Source organism: Bos taurus, chromosome 16 (assembly GCF_002263795.3).
Source record: "Bos taurus isolate L1 Dominette 01449 registration number 42190680 breed Hereford chromosome 16, ARS-UCD2.0, whole genome shotgun sequence".
Lineage (NCBI taxonomy): Eukaryota > Metazoa > Chordata > Mammalia > Artiodactyla > Bovidae > Bos > Bos taurus.
Genome location: NC_037343.1, coordinates 32,766,585 through 32,784,929, shown reverse-complemented (window position 1 = coordinate 32,784,929; position 18,345 = coordinate 32,766,585). Strand labels below are relative to the sequence as shown.

Sequence of the window (18,345 nt, the reverse complement as noted above, 5' to 3'; positions counted from 1 at the left end):
ATCAAATCCCAGAGAAATCAGGAGAGAAGAAAAAACACAAAGAACAAATAGAAAACAAAGAGTAAATATAAATTCAACCATACCACTAATTATACTAAAAGTAAATAGTTTAAATACTCCAATTAAAAGGAACATTATCACAATGAATAAAAAGCAAAGTCCCAATATACTTGTTGACAATAAATGAGCGATAAATATAAAGAAATAGGCTAATAATATATGCAAATAAATGCTCTTTATATTTTAATATGGCTTATTTTCAAATAGAAGTAGCAAAGCCTCTTGAAATACTGCTTATTCATTTGGTTAGCTAATTCTTCAGAAGTAGGTAATCTTAACCTAGTCCTTATCAGAAACAGAAGAAAAAAATTATTAATATTTCATGTACTTAAACTCAATTGTTACAATTCATCCTACTTAGTTTTCAATAAAATTAAAGATCAAATCTATTAAACGCTTTCATGTTTCTGATAAAAAGACAGTTATATATAAATACAGTGTACCCCCCCTTACCAATATGGGCTCTGTCAGATATGATAAGCCTTTTCTCCCAGCCTTCCAGACCTAGAAGGAAGGGAAGAATAGACATGCTTAATTGAACATTTGTATAATAATGTTTAAATCTTAATTTCCTTATAAATACAATGTTTAAAAGTGTTTTTCACTGAAGTAATCATTTTAGTATTTTTTCTTCTGCATAGGAAATATGTTTAACAAGAATTTTCTCATCTGTCATTATACAAACTCATTCACAAATTCTATCTTTCTAAATGTTTTGCTCTAAGTTATTCCAAACTCAAGCCAGCCATAGCCACATAAAATACTTTTAAGCATCCAAAAACACAAATGGTACAAAATATCATTTTGTCAGCAGTGGGGAGTGAGGAGCAGAGCATGGGGAGAATTTTGAGAAAGGGAGTTAATTTTGGGAATGGTGCCCTTTCCCAAGACAATTACAAAAAAATGTGATTAAACAAAATAATAAAATGTTCTCACTAATTCTTCCAAAGTACTATCAATTACTGCACTTATCACACTGAATTATAAGAAGATCTATGTATCTTCCCATTTAAGTGTGAATGCCTGAGAGTAGGAGTCATGAGTTTTCATAACATGGGGTCTGGTATCCAATAAATGTTCAAAGAAAATGACTAAATGTTCAAAGAAAATGAATAAATAAATGAATTTAAATATTTTTCTTTAAAGACAGAACCTTAGGTTATATGTATTCTAAGGATTAGCCACCCAGCCCAGGTTATATGTATTCAAGGATAAGCCACCAAATACTAATTTTGAAAATTAGTATTGAATAGTAAAAAATATTAATTACTTTTGATAATATTCAAAGATTTGTTTTAAAAATATTCCTTATAAAGAAGATATTAAGGCCCCCATAGTTGTTGACATGTAAACACATATGTATTCTAAAGTTAGCTTAGGCAATATTATAAAGTAAATATTACAAAGAAATTCAGTAAGGTGGATTCAGCTGGGTTAGGCAGGGAAGAAGGAAAAACAGTAGGGCAAAACTGTAAAGGGGGATGAAGAACAGCGGAGAGCAGCATGGGAACCTCAACCTAACCAATTAAAGAAAGCAGACACAACAAACAGGTAAAATTTCAGGAAGACTACAGAGAGAGAAGCAAGACAGGCTTCTTTTAAGTCAGATTTAGTTGTAAGGAACACTTAAGGATGGATGGACTGCTACTTTTATGCATGAAAGATAAACTTTAAAAATTTAATAGAACAGTACATTAAACATGAGTTAAGGGGAAACTACACTAATGATTTTTCTCAATTATGTTTTATTTGTATTGTCACAGTCCCCTCAAACCCTAGAAAGGCAGCCAAATTGAATGTAAACAGACTTCCAAAACCCCAGAAAACATAAGAGAAGGCAGGAAATCAAGTCTTTTTTTTTTTTAAGATGGAAGTGGATTCACTGCATAGAAGCGTTTTCCTCACTTGGAGGGAGGGATCTAAACAACCCTCTTTTGTCCTGGGTTGTAGTAACCAAGGGACTTCCAGATCCTCTAGGAAACGAGGCTAATAGTGTACAAAATGGGCTACAGTGCCTTCCTGAAACTGCCTTCAGCTAATTTTGGTTTGTGCAGAAGAGGATGCTAGCAACCACAAGTGACAAAATGAGCTTGTTTCCCAGAGTCGTGCCACCAACATATAGTAATTCTAGCTACCTAAAGATAAGGTTTGCAGACAACCAATGTGTAAAAATTCAGGACTTACACAATGAACTTGCTATGCTTGTTTTTTGTTTAGAACACTGATTATAATGAATAAAATATAATAAAAATTTATTCAAATAAATAAAAATTATGACATAAAAATTATGTCCCAATAACCTGTAATTTTAAAGTGGAAGATAAAAATGTGAAGTTTTTTCTGGAATGAGAGTCCCTTTAAAACTTTACCCTTGCCCCCCACCAAAAAAAACAAATAACTGGTTACCAGATAAAGCAGACTCATTCTTTCATACCTTTTCCTTTTTGAACATTTTTTTCTGCTTCCTCAAACAATCCAGGTAAATGAATCACCACACCATTTCCTTAAAAAATAAAACACATACACACAAATAAACAACTCCCAACTTTAAACATCTATATTTGTAATACATAATGATATTTAAACAAAGACATTTACAATAACCCTTATCTAGAATAGTAGAAGAGCGATACACTTGAATTAGTAGAACATTCTAATTTATCAGGGAGTTACCACAGAAATGACTCCAAGTCTTAAATAGTAGTAAAATGTAAATATACAATTGAACATAATGCACATAATATAAAACACTTAAAACTATACTCAATAAACTTTGAAATTTCTTTGAAATGAAGTGAAACTGTTATTTTGAAAGGAACCAGTTATATAGTTTTAGGCAAACTGAACCAGATCACAGTCTTTCAACTTGGGGACTCAAACCAATTAGCGGCCATAAAATCAATTTACTGGGTTGTGATTAGCATTTTTAAAAGTAAGACTAGAAGAGAAAATGTCAGATTGCATCTTATGTTACAAGCCTTCAGAATCCATCCATGAAACATAGACTTCTCGCTTTTCTTACTATGCTTCACAGTGCTTGGAAACCTGATTCGATGATCCAACACTTTGCTACACAGTTAAGATGCCAAAAAGAAATAAATGCAAAGTAATCATTCCAAAAAGTATTAGGGCTAAAAGATCTAAAAGATGTGTTAAACAGTCCAAGTCAGGTATATTCCAGGAGGTACCACTGTCAGGATTAATAAGCAATCAATAAATCATTTGATTAGAGATTAAATAAGCTTAATGAAAAATAAACACTATTATCAACTGGGGGAAGAAAATCCCTAAGTTCAGTTTACATACTTACCAATGAATGCAGTAACATTTGGGTTAATTATTCCACTGGGTAAAAGGTGAAAATCATACTCCACAGAATCTACAACAACTGTATGGCCAGCATTATTTCCTCCCTGAAATACAAGATTGGGAAAACTAAACCTAACAATGAATATGACAAGCAATATAACTCCTTCCAAAGTGAATTAATGATCTCCTACTACAATGACAACGTTACTTGAGGCAACCCAAGTATTTGCCACGAATACTTATTCTCTAGAGGCTTACGACAGTTTGGCCATCCTCTTTCCTTTCCCTACTTGAGTGATTATTCCTAACAGTATCTAGAAATTGGAGAATTCAGATTTCTGGAAGACTGGAAGACATATCCCGTCTTAAAAAGAGAAAGAAATGAACAAAGTACAGGGAACAATCAGCTTGTTATTCTGTTTCTGGCACTATGTGGAACATGTAGCAATCTACTTAATTATCCATGACACTGATCTTTAAAATATCCTTAAAATTGAAAAAGTAATCTATCCTAACTTGATAGAAATATTCATATAATTCTCATTGTCTTAAAACTGTGACAAGCAACTCTGATCTAAAATTATTATTCCTATATGGATTTATCAACTAGGATATCTCCCAAGCAATTCCCTCAACTATTAGTTATCCTAAAGACTAATTTTTAAATTTTAAAATCAGTCTTGTGAGCTTGGTTAGTGACCAATTCCTTGAATCTGCTTGTCTCTGGCTTAAGTAATACACTGGGTCAAGGAACTTCTAAAGCTGAGCATCATAGTACAAATCCATGGTGAAATTTCTACTCTATGAAACAAAATGTAAAACTGAATTATAAAAATCAGGTACAAACGAGACAGTATTAAGTGACCAGACAGTTTTTCTAATTTCTAAGCTTAAAAAGCATGAGGAAAAGACACAAATCAATTTGATTATGTTTAAACGTCTACAGAACACTAATTTAAAAATAAACAACAAACTAGGAATATATCTGAAGAAATAAAAAGTTTAACTTCTTTGCAGGACATGACTGGTTTAACTTGATCACAAGGCTACCAAATTTATGTACTTTTACTGTCATCATGAATTCACAAAAATGCCAGAAAAATAGGTCCTGCAAAAAAAATCTTCAACAAAGCAAATACTTATTTACAGTGTTTTGCACTGCACAAAGAATTCCTTGCTTAAAGACTAGAGTTATGTCATGTATGTTTAAAAGGAAACAAAAGACTTGGCAGTGATAGCCTGTAGTCTACCAGGTAACAGGGAGGTGACAAGACACAGGAAGACAGAAACAGGGATTTAAGCAACACCTCCTTCACCTGATTCCATCAAAGAACAGGTGAATTTTTTTTGACTATTTACTTATTTGTAGGCAACGTCTGCACATGGATACAAAAGGCACAGTAGGATGCGCAGTAAAAAGTCAAGTCTTTCTGGTATTCTGCTCTCCCTTACCTGCTACAAGGCTGCTGTTACTGCCTGCTTTGTGTGTCCTTCCCTAAGTAATTCTGCATATACAAACACATATTTGCATATTCCACCTATGCAAATAATAGCAAAGATATATACCTGGGCAAATTGCTTTTCTACTTAACAAATCTTAAAGCTCATTCTCTATAACCTTGCAAACCTTTTAACAGCTGCACTGTATTCTTTTTTATAAGGACACATACATTTATTAAACTGGTCCCACAGAACGGCATTTGGATTGTTTCCAACCTTTTGTCTTTTATTAACAATGTTGCAATATACTTCCTGGTCATACTTTATTATTATTTTACCCTTGGCAAGTTTATCACCAACTCTGACAGAATCCTAAAACATATTACATAAACTAAAGAATATACTGGAAAAAAAAAAAAGAACATATTGATCTTAGTCTTTCTTAAATAATCCACAGAACAATTCTTACTTGGTTTTTATGGCTTTTCTTTCATTCTATCCCTCATACCAATATTAGCCTTTTTATCACAACTTTCTGTGATTTAGGAAACTTCCAAGTTTCAGGAAAAATATTTTCAGAGTATAAAAACTCATTAAAATTTCTTCAAATCTTAGGAAAATGTTAATTTGTTATTATAACTATTTACATTGTTATAAAACACTAAATTTAATGAATTCATATTAAACTGTTATCAAGTACTGGTGACTTTGAAACAATCAATAAAGTGTTATTATTTAAGCAGAATCAGTTTTCTTTTTAATTCATCATTTGCTTAATATAAAACAAACTATCCACTTTGTAATTTTGATGTAGACTTTTAAAATAACCCTCTTTATACATTTTTTTTACACAGTTGTTTTTAAAGATATACTAATATAGTCATTTGGATAAATAATTTTTAACTCAGTTGTTCTTGTGTATAACAAAGCCTACTACTCTCTTAGATAATATCTTACTAAGACAGGACGTAATGATGGAAGGATAGTGGCTGATATATTTGTTTGAGATAGGTCATTGTGATTGGTGATAAATGACTTTAGGGCAATACATTGGTTTACTTCTTTGAGTTCTTCCAAGTTTACACACAGGTGGTGGTTCAGGCTAGAAAAGTTCAGCTGCAAAAGGCTTGAAATCACACTTTCGTGAACAGCTTGCTCATTCAAACATTAACCAAGATTGTTCAATAATCAATGCCTTATTAAGGATTACTATATGGTTTAAATCCCACTTAAATTGTTTAATTGAGTAGGAAAATATGGTTAAATATATTCAAGAATAACCCTAAACTATCCTGTTGAGGAGTTAAGGGAGAAAATGCGTGTATTAGCTAGTATGCTTGGTCACTAGTGCCCTACAAGGGTTGGGGTGTAAAAGCTTCTAACCTTGAAACACTTGCTGTGCAGAAGAGTCCTGAGGTGAACTGAGACGGAGCTACTCATAAGGCATTTTTTGACAAATCTATATATGATACAGCTTTCAGTATAGTCATTTCACAAAAAGCCTCAGATGAAGCTTCAAATTTCAACTGCCTATTTGGATGCCAACCTAAAATATGTATAAATTTTGTGTGCAATGTGCTTAGTCGCTCAATTGTGTCCAACTCTTTGTGACCGCATGGACTGTAGCTCCTCTGTCCGTGTGGATTCTATAGGCAAGAATACTGGAGTGGACTGCCATGCCCTCCTCCAGGGGATCTTCCTAATCCAGGTATCAAACCCAGGTCTCCCGCATTGCAGGCAGATTCTTTACCATCTGAGACACCAGGAAAGGCCATAAATTGTGTGGAATATACAAAATTCTTCTTGGGAGCTGAGGAAATTGTTCTGAAACACAGGTCCAAGGAGGGGTCACATGTTAGCAGCAGACAGCAAAAACGAAGAGGTTTCAACAGAACTACCATTGCCAGTCTTACCCAACCAACACCCATGACCACATTACCAGGGCAAATAGTCCTTCTGTATCCACAGGAGATTGGTGCCAGGACCCCCAGAGACACCAAAATCCACAAGTGTTTAAATAGTGCAACATTTGCATATAACTTATGCAAACCCTCAGGGATACTTTAAATCATCTCCAGATTACTTATAATACCCAATACAACATAAAGTCTATGTAAATAAAGTTTTGCTTTTTGGAACTTTCTGGATTTTTTTTTCAATTTATTTTTGACTGACGGTTGGTTGAATCCTTGGATACAGAACCCATGGATACGGACGGCCAACTGTACTCTCAACTGCAGACTCCCACATTTGCGATGAAGAGCGTCTCACATGGGCAACTCTCTGCAGTATGTACCTAAATAAGTAGCAAGGACATATATATTTATTAATGTTTCTCCTAACTAGCACTGGGAAGGCCAGATAAATGATGGAAGATAAATATATCTTTCATTCTATTTTTAACAGATGCCTCAAAGCAAATTTCGAAAAGTATCCTCCCAGATCCAACATTAGTCACATATTTATATTAATAGTTATATGTAACTACCTCTTGTTGCTTTGCTAAATTTCCATAACACTTATGATCCCACTCATTTATGCAGCATTTAACAAATACTTCTAAATATCACAGCTGTATATTTTATACTACTTAACTAAAAAACAGAATATGTTCAATTGTTATAGAAACAAGGAGTTGTGGAACAGTAATTAATGCTGTTTTAAAGATCAACCGTATCAATCGAGAAAATGTTTCTTAATGAATCTCAGATGCCTTCACTTTTGAACATTTTTAATTTTGAAATATACCATCTAAAACCCCATTAAACAAACGAGTGGGGCTCAAAAGTGGCTGCATATTCTGTGGCAAGTCTCTTTGAGGAAAAACATAAGTTTATAATGCCTTATATATTTTTCTTACATTAAATAACAAGAACAAATGTAAAATTCAGTGGGGATAAAAGATGACGAATATAAACTCTTTAAATACAAGGGCTCAATACTTCTTTGCTTCCCCCACAGTGACCAATAAAGTTCTAGACACTGTTAGTACTTATTTGATATGCACTAATTAATGAGATGGTTGATATAGTTGATATGGACTAATTAATGGGATGGTTAGATAGCATCACCGATTCAATGGACATGAACTTGAGCAAACCCCGGGAGACAGTGGAGGACAGGGAAGCCTGGTGTGCTTAGGGTCAAAAACAATTGGAAAAGAGTTAGTAACTGAACAACAACAACGATAATTTTAGAAAAGTAAAACTCTACAATTCTTTGAAAATAAAGCCATTCTACCACCTCTTCAAAACAAAAGGAAATTAACAATATTAAAGTGAAGAATACGTAAAAGGAAAAAATCCAGTCATCCAATCAGCACTCACCACAATCACAAAAACATCCTCTAATTTGGTGTTTATTTTACTGATTTTCTTTGACCATTATTCTTACATTAAGATTCAAGGTAAATACTAAACAAGCTTCTTAATAACCAAAAAAAAAAAAAACACTGTACCTCACTGAAATAAATTAGAATATTATCATGGAGGTGGGGGAGAGCAGAACTAAAATTCTATGTTCTCCAAGATGAAGAGCAAAGTTTCTTGTATATACTTTTAGGGTTTAAAAACCAATACAGCTAAATCTCATTATTTTAATTATAATAAAAACCTATTTAACACCAAACATTTTCCCTCCAGAAAAGCACCAAAGGTCTACAATATAGTAGAAAACAACTTACAAAGGAGAATAACCCTGAATTGTTTCCTCATTTCTTATCTTCCCATATGAAATGAACTGAAGGTTAGTTATACCTTCAGTACAGTGAGTCCCTCTGCCTCCCCTCCCCCTTACCATTTACTTCCTAAATCATAATATGTAATCATCCCCTCTGGCAACAGTAATTGATCCAGAGGAGGAAAGCTGATCCAGGCCTGAGCCAATCAAGCTTCTCTCGGGAATTGGATTGTGAGAGATGCCTATCACTAAGAGAGCATCCTAAAAACGGCCAGTTCTGCCTGCTGAGATCCAAGGAGCTGCCTAAGGCCAGGCCACTCCAAAGTTTAGCCATCTAGGTCTTCCTTCAAGCCTAGCCCCATTTGGCTTAAGACAGTCTCTTTTCCATTGTTTATAAAGAATCCAAAGTATTTACAAAACAAAGTCACTGCAAGACGGTATGTATACAGCCCATTCTCTAAATTCACGTCCTGCACTGGTAATAACTGAATATAAGATAATTAACTTATGTACACCTGAAACTAATACAGTAAATCAACTACAGTTCAATTAAAAACTAATTTCTAAAAAAGTTAATTTCTAAATTTTAATATCTATGCCATCAAGAATAAACCTCTAAAACATGGTACTGGAGGACACAGGGATAATATATTATTTAGTTGTTTTGTAACTGTTCTCTTAAATATCATAAAAGTCATTATAAACTTATGATTTTCCTCAAAGAGACTTGCCACACAATATGAAGCCACTTTGGGGCTCCACTGGTTGGTTTCTTGGGGTTTTAGATTGTCTATTTCAAAATAAAAATATTTAGCTCTTTTATACTGTTTTCATGTACACTTTTTCCCCCAATTTGATTTTAAACTTAATAAAGTCAGATGACAAGTGTTTTAAATTTTCTTTCCATAGTTCGTCAGAACCAGAGGCTATCAAGCCCAACTCTATAATATAAGTTTGGATCAGGAAATGTTGTTATATGTAAGTTTCTAAGAAGGTCCAAGAGAGGAAAGAAAAAAAGAAAGGAAAGGAAAAGAAAAAAAATTTTTTTTAGATTGGAATGAAATGACACTAGTCTGCAAAAGTGACTCCTGAGTCTTGACTTAGTTTGCTGTTAGGTCTTCCTCTTTTCCAAAATCACTCAAACTAAGTGAGTTTCTGAGAGGAGATGGAAACAGTCAATGTTACAAACCTGAAAGAATGGTATCTCTTTTCCATCTAATAGCAAGAGTGTTAAGGGCTAACAATTTCATGCACATAGCCCAAAGGCATTACTCAGGCCACTTAGTTTGGCCTCCAAAATAGTCTGTGTCTTCTCTTTGTCCTTGTTCCTCTGAATACATGAATACTATACTGTAATCATAGAGATCAAAATGAACGTCAATCAAAAAAAGTCAGAATAAACACTATGAATTACAGCATAGAGTAGCCATGCTTCAGATCCATGCCTTTGAACTATTCTAGCAACCAAAAAAGGGTTCCCACTTCATATCTAGTCTTGAAGTTCCTTAGAAACCTAACAATCTTGTTTGGAGTTGGTGCTGATTACCTGTGCTGATTTTCTTGGTAAAGACCGTTCCAGCCCGTGTCCCATTGTTGATTTCACTATTTGCCAAAACTAAAACACAGCAATCCACAGCAATAAAGGAATTATAAACAAGGATGACTGTTCTTTTATAAAAACACTCAAATAACTGCAATTAGCTTGTGATTCCAAAGTAGAGCAGGTTTAAGTTACCGGCAGTAAGCTGATCAAATTAAACTATTCAACAGTAACCAGACACGCTAGATAGGAAAACATATACAGGGTATCTGAATTTCTTTTTAGCAAAGACATCCAAGTGCACTGCTCAGTTATCTCTTAAAGGCTTAAGACATCTGCTTTACCTTACAGTATTACATTTACCTTCCACTTTCATACACAGATAAGTGTCACAAGGATGACAAAAATCTCAGGTACCTCGTATTTTGTACCTTAAATTACATTATAAAACAACTCACAAGGAAAATGGAAAGTGGAATAGACTTGGAGGATCTCAGGTTCCTGATTAAGAAGCTCCGATTCTAGGTGCATGTGTGTGCTCTAATATACACACTTAACAAGGGTCAGAGATGACCACAGTCATAGATAGGAGGATCAGACATGCAACCAAAAAAATGCATAAACCAATGTTATGCAGCTCTTTATAAATTCCAGATAAAAACTCCCCTAATCATTAAAACATTTATGGAGATATTTTCTTAAAACACACTGACATTGAACTGCAGATTTCAAGTCAAAAAAATTTTCTCTCATGAATAAAACCCTTCCTTTAAAAGGGTTTTCAAAACATAATACAGACAAAAGTCCCATTTTAAAAAATGTCATGGGACTTCCTATTTTGTAAAGAGGAATTTTATTACATTGAATTAAATATAATTAAAAGTTGGTTCAATGTAAAGAACCATCCATCTTGGAGCCAGAGTAGCCATGGGAACTGTCCTCTATTAACTGTCCCGTTTTTTTTTTTTTTTAAATTGAGCATACAACAAACTGAGGAGAAGGCAATGGCACCCCACTCCAGTACTCTTGCCTGGAAAATCCCATGGATGGAGAAGCCTGGTAGGTTGCAGTCCATGGGGTCACTGAGGGTCGGACACGACTGAGTGACCTCACTTTCATGCATTGGAGAAGGAAATGGCAACCCACTCCAGTGTTCTTGCCTGGAGAATCCCAGGGACAGGGGAGCCTGGTGGGCTGCCGTCTCTGGGGTCGCACAGAGTCGGACACGACTGAAGTGACTTAGCATACAACAAACTGTGGAAAATTCTTGGAGATGGGACTACCAGACCACCTTACCTGCCACCTGAGAATCTTGTGTGCAAGTCAAGAAGCAACAGTTAGAACTGGACATGGAACAATGGACTGGTTCAAAATTGGGAAAGGAGTACATCAAGGCTGTATACTATCACCCTGTTTATTTAACTTCTATGAAGAGTACATCATGCGAAATGCTGGGCTGGATGAATCACAAGCTGAAATCTTCAACCCTGAATATTCATTGGAAGGACTGATGCTGAAGCTAATGCTCCAATACTTTGGCCACCTGAGGCTAAGAGCTGACTCCCTGGAAAAGACCCTGATGCTGGGAAAGATTGAGGGCGCGAGGAGTAGGGGGTGACAGAGGATGAGATGGTTGGATGGCATCATCGACTCAATGGACATGAGTTTGAGCAAACTCCTGTAGATAGTGAAGGACAGGGAAGCCTGGCGTGCTGCTGTTCATGGCATCACAAAGAGTTGGACACAACTTAGCAACTGAACAACAACACAGAGTTGATTTACAATGTTGTGTTAGTTTCAGGTAGACAGTGAAGTGATTCGTTATACACACATATATACCTTTTTTTTTTCAGATTCCTTTCCCTTATAGGTTATTACAAAACATTGTGTTCCCTGTGCTATACACACTTTACTGTTCTTTTCAAATGCTTTCCCCAGACAATACTGAATACCTCAACATCCCTTTTTCTACTGATAAAAAGTACTCTAACATCACCAATCTTCACTTACTGTTTGCTATGTAGCTAATCCACATTAAACTTTGGTGTCAACACTGACTTAGTCCCCAAAACATACATAGATTTGTATCCATTACTGTTAAGTAAGCTATTAAGTATATTATCAATTTACAAGTTCACTCTAGATTTGTTCTAGGCAACAATTCTTCCTAAAGATACTTAAAACAACCAAACTAATCCACCCTTTCTCACCAAAATTAAAGAAACAGAATAATATTGGTCAGATTACTGAAGATAATTTCATATAATTAAAAAAATTTATGCCTCAAAAATAAAGATAATGCTATATTATCTATACTAATACAGTAAGCTTAAATAGTGAACAACTTTGAGATCTACTGCCCTCAGCAAAGAAAAACTGTTTAATAGAAACACATGGCAGTCAACTGAAATTTGTTGCGGAAATGCACAAAAATTATACAATTATCAGTTATCTATTTTCTCATAGATACAGGAGATAAAACTTTAAAGGAGTAAAGCCTTTGAACATAATAGTACAACATAAAAAAATACTAGCTAAAAATACTATGTAACAATTGTTAATCCAAGGAACGCTGGGGATTCCACATTAAGCTCACATCAATAGTCAATTAAATTGCCCAGGAATATATTAAAATAATAAGGCTTTCCCAGTGGCTCAGCGGCAAAGAATTCGCCTGCAATGCAGGAGACACAGGAGATGTGGGTTCAATCCCTGAGTGGGGAAGATCCTCTGGAGGAGGGCATGGCAACCCACTCCAGTATCCTTGCCTGGAGAATCCCACGAACAGAGGAGCCTTGTGGGCTACTGCTCATAGGGTCACAGTCAGACACAACTGAAGTGACTGAGCATGAGTATTAAAATAATACAGGAAAGAGCTAAACTACGGAATTCAAAGAAATTTCTAAGGGTGATTCAGGTCACACAATATATATTTGTTAAGTATTTACTTCCTCTCTGCCTCACAGGGCTTCCCTAGTGGCTCCGATGGTAAAGAATCTGCCTGCAATGCAGGAGACCTGGGTTCGATCCCTGGGTTGGAAAGGATCTCCTGAAGGAGGGCATGGCAACTCACTCCAGTATTCTTGCCTGGAGAATCCCATGGAGAGAGGAGCCTATCGGGCTACAGTCCATGGGGTCGCAAAGAATCGATACAACTGAGCGACTAAGCACACACTGCCTCATGTAGTACTGGGTGCTATGGAAGAAAACAAAAAGGGAATGAGTCCTCTTTCTGAGAAACCTACATTCTAATAGTACTAAATCACTTCAGTTGTGTCCGACTCTGCACTGGCAGGTGGGTTCTTAGCACTAGTGCCACCTGGAAAGCATTCTATTAGGGAAAGCACAATAATTCAAGAAAGTAAAATTTAACCAAGTACACCACACAGTGGTAATCACTTATGTACTTTCTTGGAAAATACTATATATAGAAAACAATCCTGATATGAGACAAAGAAACAGCAATTGTTATAAAACTGGAAGAATGGCTTACCTTAAATGCTAATTCTCCACCAGCTTCAAAATTATGGAAGGTGGTTTAGAAGATAATTTTAGCTGTATAAGGTCAAGGCATTAAAAGAACATTGAAGTTATTTTCTTTTAAATTATCTCTCAACCTTTCTGAGTATTTCAAGGAGAAAGTCTCAGTTGCTGCTGATATGTCTTTTGCATTTCTTTATCACTTGCTAATTGCTGGTTTCAGACCCTTCAGCAGATACCCACATCTAGCTACAAAACTTTTTTTCATTGTGCTTAGTTTTATGGCCAACTTTACATACAGCATGTGACAGGACATACTTTCCCTTTATAATTAATTTTACTTAGTATTTCCTCTTTACATTAACATTAAAACCCTGGGGAAAATCACAAAGAAAGGAAATACTGTTCTAGCTACCCCGATCACAGGCAACTAACCTCATGCCTGTCACAGCCAAGACTGCCAAGCTTTACTTTCACCAGAACAATAAACAAGCCCATGCTTAAGGCCTGATATAAAGTACAATAGTCAAAATCTCTGTAGTTTCTATTCGACAAAATGAAGAAAATAGAGACTAATTTACTTTGAGGGAATTGGGGTAGGGGGACAGTAATGACCTTCTAATAAAACTATTTTTGTGTTGCCAGGAAGGGGCCTTCCTATTCCCATATTTTAACCTTTTGAAAAACCCACACTAACACGCTTCTCCATCCCCATCCTGGCAATACTTTTCTAAGTAACAGTTGTCCACTAGACTATAAACACCTTGTGAGCACAAGCCCTGCCTTTGTCAGCTAAAACTTTGGGGCTAAGTGGTCCCCTATAGATATTTATTATGCGATTGTTGGATGAATGAACTATGCCAGAAATTGGTCCTATACTTAATTCTTCTTCTCTTTTTCCTGCAAGACCTATTGAATTAAGTCATCCTTCCATGCAAGTCCTACACACTTATTTAAGGATCTAAAGTATAAGTATCTAACAAGTTATAACTTCCTATAAATCCCAAATCTAAAATGATGATGAAAATGCCACAAGCTTTGCACCTATTCTTTCCAAAAAGATCTTTTATATTTAAAATAAATAGTTACATGCAATGTCAGCTTTTCTTTTAAAAAACTGTATTTTTATTGGGAGAAATTCCTTATTTTATGATTCCGTTAGAGACACATTATGTGTATACCACTTCTGGAGAAACACTACAAAATCTGAGCTTATGGCATGAATATGACAAAATATACTGATTAAACTCTAAAAAGTGCATATTATTTTCAATAATACACAAAACTTAAATCATCAAACAGAGCAATTCAAGTCCAAATGTCCTTCCAAAAGTTGACTTTTCCCAGCTCTCTATACTTCTTAAGAATTTCAACAGTCCATAACTATCAATTTTATAACTCAGGAGAACTTCACTAAGAGATGTCAGCTTACTGGGACTGACCAAATAATATAGTTACCAAAGTGAATCACAACAGATATTCTTAAATCTATTCATTATCTATCTACCAGCATTAACAAGACATTAAGAATCCTCTACAAGACATTAAGAATCCTTTGGGTTCTTAAAACACTAGAAGAATATAAATTTTTAAAATTATATAAGGAAGGTAGCAAGTCAAAATTTTACAGGTGAGTCAAATCTGTCTAACAAGTTTGCTCATACATGTCTCCTCTATCTTCAGCCAACACTAAAGCCAAACTTGGCTCCTTATCACTCACTTCTCTCCAGACTTTCCAAGGGCATCAGATCAGATCAGCCCATGACCTCCTTCAAAACTACTTTTTGCAGTAACATGGTAATACCCTCTCCAACCATCAAGTGAGTTCTACTTCTTTTCAAAGTGATTATTAAAATTGAGGATCTTTTAGAATGAAGGCAAAATGGTTACATCCCCCAAAACTTCTTACAACCTATATTGTTATTTATGTTAGCTATTTCTGTATAAAAGAATTTGCCTGCAATACAGGAGACCCGGGTTCGATTCTTGGGTTGGGAAGATCCCCTGGAGAAGGAAATGGCAACCCACTGGAGTATTCTTGCCTGGAGAATCCCATGGACAGAGGAGCCCAGCCAACTGGGCTCCTCTGTCCATGGGTTTGCAACAGTTGGACAGGACTTAGCAGCTAAACCACAACCATTTCTGTATAAGGAAGATATCAGAAATGACAGTGAAGTAGATAAAGGGGTCTCCAACCTCTCCTCCCCCCCAGAGTTAGGTATTCCCATACTTTGCCACAGCACAGCAATATAGGATCTTAAGAGAAAAGGAAGGTGATGGTCAGTTTTCTGGAGCAGCTCCTACAGCAGTATGAGGCAACACCTTTAGGGGTGTCATGAGTAACCTCCTATGTGTCTAGCCAGAGAGGTGGAAGAATAGAAGACTGGAAGAGAAGTGGTGGTGGTGGTAGTGGTAATAATAAGAAGCAGCTTAACCCAGAAACGGGCAGGATGGATTTCCTCATGCAAAAAACAAAATTTTCTCATTTAACTTTTGATGTACTTATGATTACTTTTTTCTGCCTGCCAAAATGGTATTCAATTTTAGGTTCAGTCCGACTCTTTGCGACCCCATGAATCGCAGCACGCCAGGCCTCCCTGTCCATCACCAACTCCCGGAGTTCACCCAGACTCAGGTCCATCGAGTCAGTGATGCCATCCAGCCATCTCATCCTCTGCAGTCCCCTTCTCCTGCCCCCAATCCCTCCCAGCATCAGAGTCTTTTCCAATGAGTCAACTCTTCGCATGAGGTGGCCAAAGTACTGGAGTTGGTAGAACACTTCTCATCAAGCAGGCCTACGAACTTGTTAGAATGCACACAGCATTATTATATTATGCCATGTACACAGTTCATGAAGAAGAAACATTCTTGCAACCTAAACAGCAGTTAACTTCAGACATTACCATTCGTTCAGAAAGGGCTTATTGCTCAACTATTTCGAATTTTGAAATTCGTAACAGTTAACTATGAGCCTTTAGAAAGGCCCAGCCTCTTGGCTGCTTCAAAGCAAACGACAAATAGGAAGAAGGCTTACAATGAAAACCACGAGTCTTCCGGGAGGAAGTATATTACCATTCCATTTCCCGAAAGTTCACTCTAGGTGTGAGCGTTAACAATGTAAATATTTCTAAATACTAGATCTGACACTTGTATTCTTTTACTTGCCTCACTCGTAAAAGAGCTGGGATGCCTACCTTTAGGACCAACAAGTAAAATTAACGTTCCTTAGTATAACCGTGTACCGAGTAAAAAAAGGGGCCATTACACGGTTATAAACCGCCCTAAAGCCCAGAAGTGTGTTCTCATGTCAACAAAGTGGACCCGAAGAGGCAAAGCTCGGCAAGCTCGGGCCTGCAGGTGGGGGAGTGGCGAGTTTGGATTTCTGGGCGTTTCGGCCCGGTTGGTATCCCCTGGGCGGATGGGTGATGACGGGGACGATTTTGCGGCCCTTTAGGGTCTCTGCCCGGAGCCGGCAGCAGGCCTCGGGCGGTAGCTCCTCAAACTCGAACGGTCTCCCATCTCCACCCCGGCCCCAGTCCTGGGTTTGAGCACTGGTCCTCGGACCGAACACTGCAACTCCCCAGGCATCGCGCATCTCAAAGGCTCCCAGAGTCAAGCCGCATTTTCCTCCTGAGCCATCACGAGCCCGCAGCCCGAGACCCAGGTCAGGGGTCTCCGACCTCCCGCCATTTCTCCACGTCGCCGCAGCTCGTAGTAAGAGGAAAGAACCTCAAGGTGACACCTTATTTCGGACGGTGGATGCGAGTTCTGGGCCCGAGCTCAGGGGCCGGCTTCCCGTCAGAGCCCTGCCGCCTCACCTGGCAGCGGCACACGATGTCGGCGTCCTGCGCTAGCAGATCTACCACCTTCCCCTTGCCTTCGTCGCCCCACTGCGCGCCGAGCACCACCGTTACCCGGTTCCCTCCAGGCCGCGTCCTGGGGCGGCCGCAGTCGCCGTTGGGCAAGGAGGATGTCGCCGGGTTGGTCTCGGCAAACGCCATGGCTCCGGAGACACGAGGAGAGCCCAAATGGGAGGCGGGTAGCTTGAAGTGCGCGAACTGAGCTGCCCTGCGGTCGCCAGCCACATGCGGAGGAAGAAGGAGCCAGAGCCAGCCCGGCCCCGCCCCACCTGCCGGGTCGCCACCCTCCCACCAGGCCCGCCCCGCGCTCCCGCCGCCCTCTCAGAGGGACACCGGGACCTCCCCGCGCACGCCGGCCTTGGCAGCACCGCCCCAGGGAAAAGCCACGCCCCTTCCGCGGCCGGGCGCGCCCCTCCAGTGCGAACTCAGAACGGAAAGGATGGGGGCGGGGCTTCGAGCGCGCTTCAACCTCAACGCCCCGCCCACCAGCCCTTTCTCGGGCTTTTCAAACTGGAGAGGCGGGGAGGTACGTGCCAGTGCGTCAGACTACAACTCCCGGCAGCGCTCTGGTCAAAGTGGTGTATTCCGGTGATTTGGTGTCTGCCATCTGCACGTTTCAGTTTGTGAAAAATGTTTGTTTTTAAGTTGTTTCTTAATATGCTTTTATTAGGGAATGAGATAGTGTATACAAAATACGAAGGGTGGAATTTCAAAATACAAATGGGATGAAATTGGAACATACTATAGATTTAAAATTGGAAAGTAAGGTCTGAAAGTAAAAACAGAGATGCGAACGGGCATCAGAAAAGGGCAAACTCGAACGTAAAGCAGTAATGTAGAGGTCATTAGGCCTGAAAATCTACAGAATACGTAGAGTCCTATACCTTATTAGAATTAAATGCCGATGTCATTATAATGTATGCCAGAATACAGTAACAACCATATGAGGTAGGTAATACTATCTTATCCGTATTTTAC

At 37.7% G+C, this 18,345-nt stretch overlaps 1 protein-coding gene across 1 annotated transcript in view; it reads right to left on the bottom strand.

The window, feature by feature from the left end:
• ADSS2 (adenylosuccinate synthase 2) overlaps positions 1-17,609 on the bottom strand; it is a 32,457-nt gene extending 14,848 nt beyond the window's left edge. The window contains 4 exon segments of the mRNA NM_001167809.1: positions 514-564; positions 2,495-2,563; positions 3,371-3,473; positions 17,326-17,609. Coding sequence (NP_001161281.1) covers positions 514-564; positions 2,495-2,563; positions 3,371-3,473; positions 17,326-17,508 — 406 coding nt within the window. The 5' untranslated portion in view covers positions 17,509-17,609.
• Between the last annotated feature and the right edge of the window lie 736 nt (positions 17,610-18,345).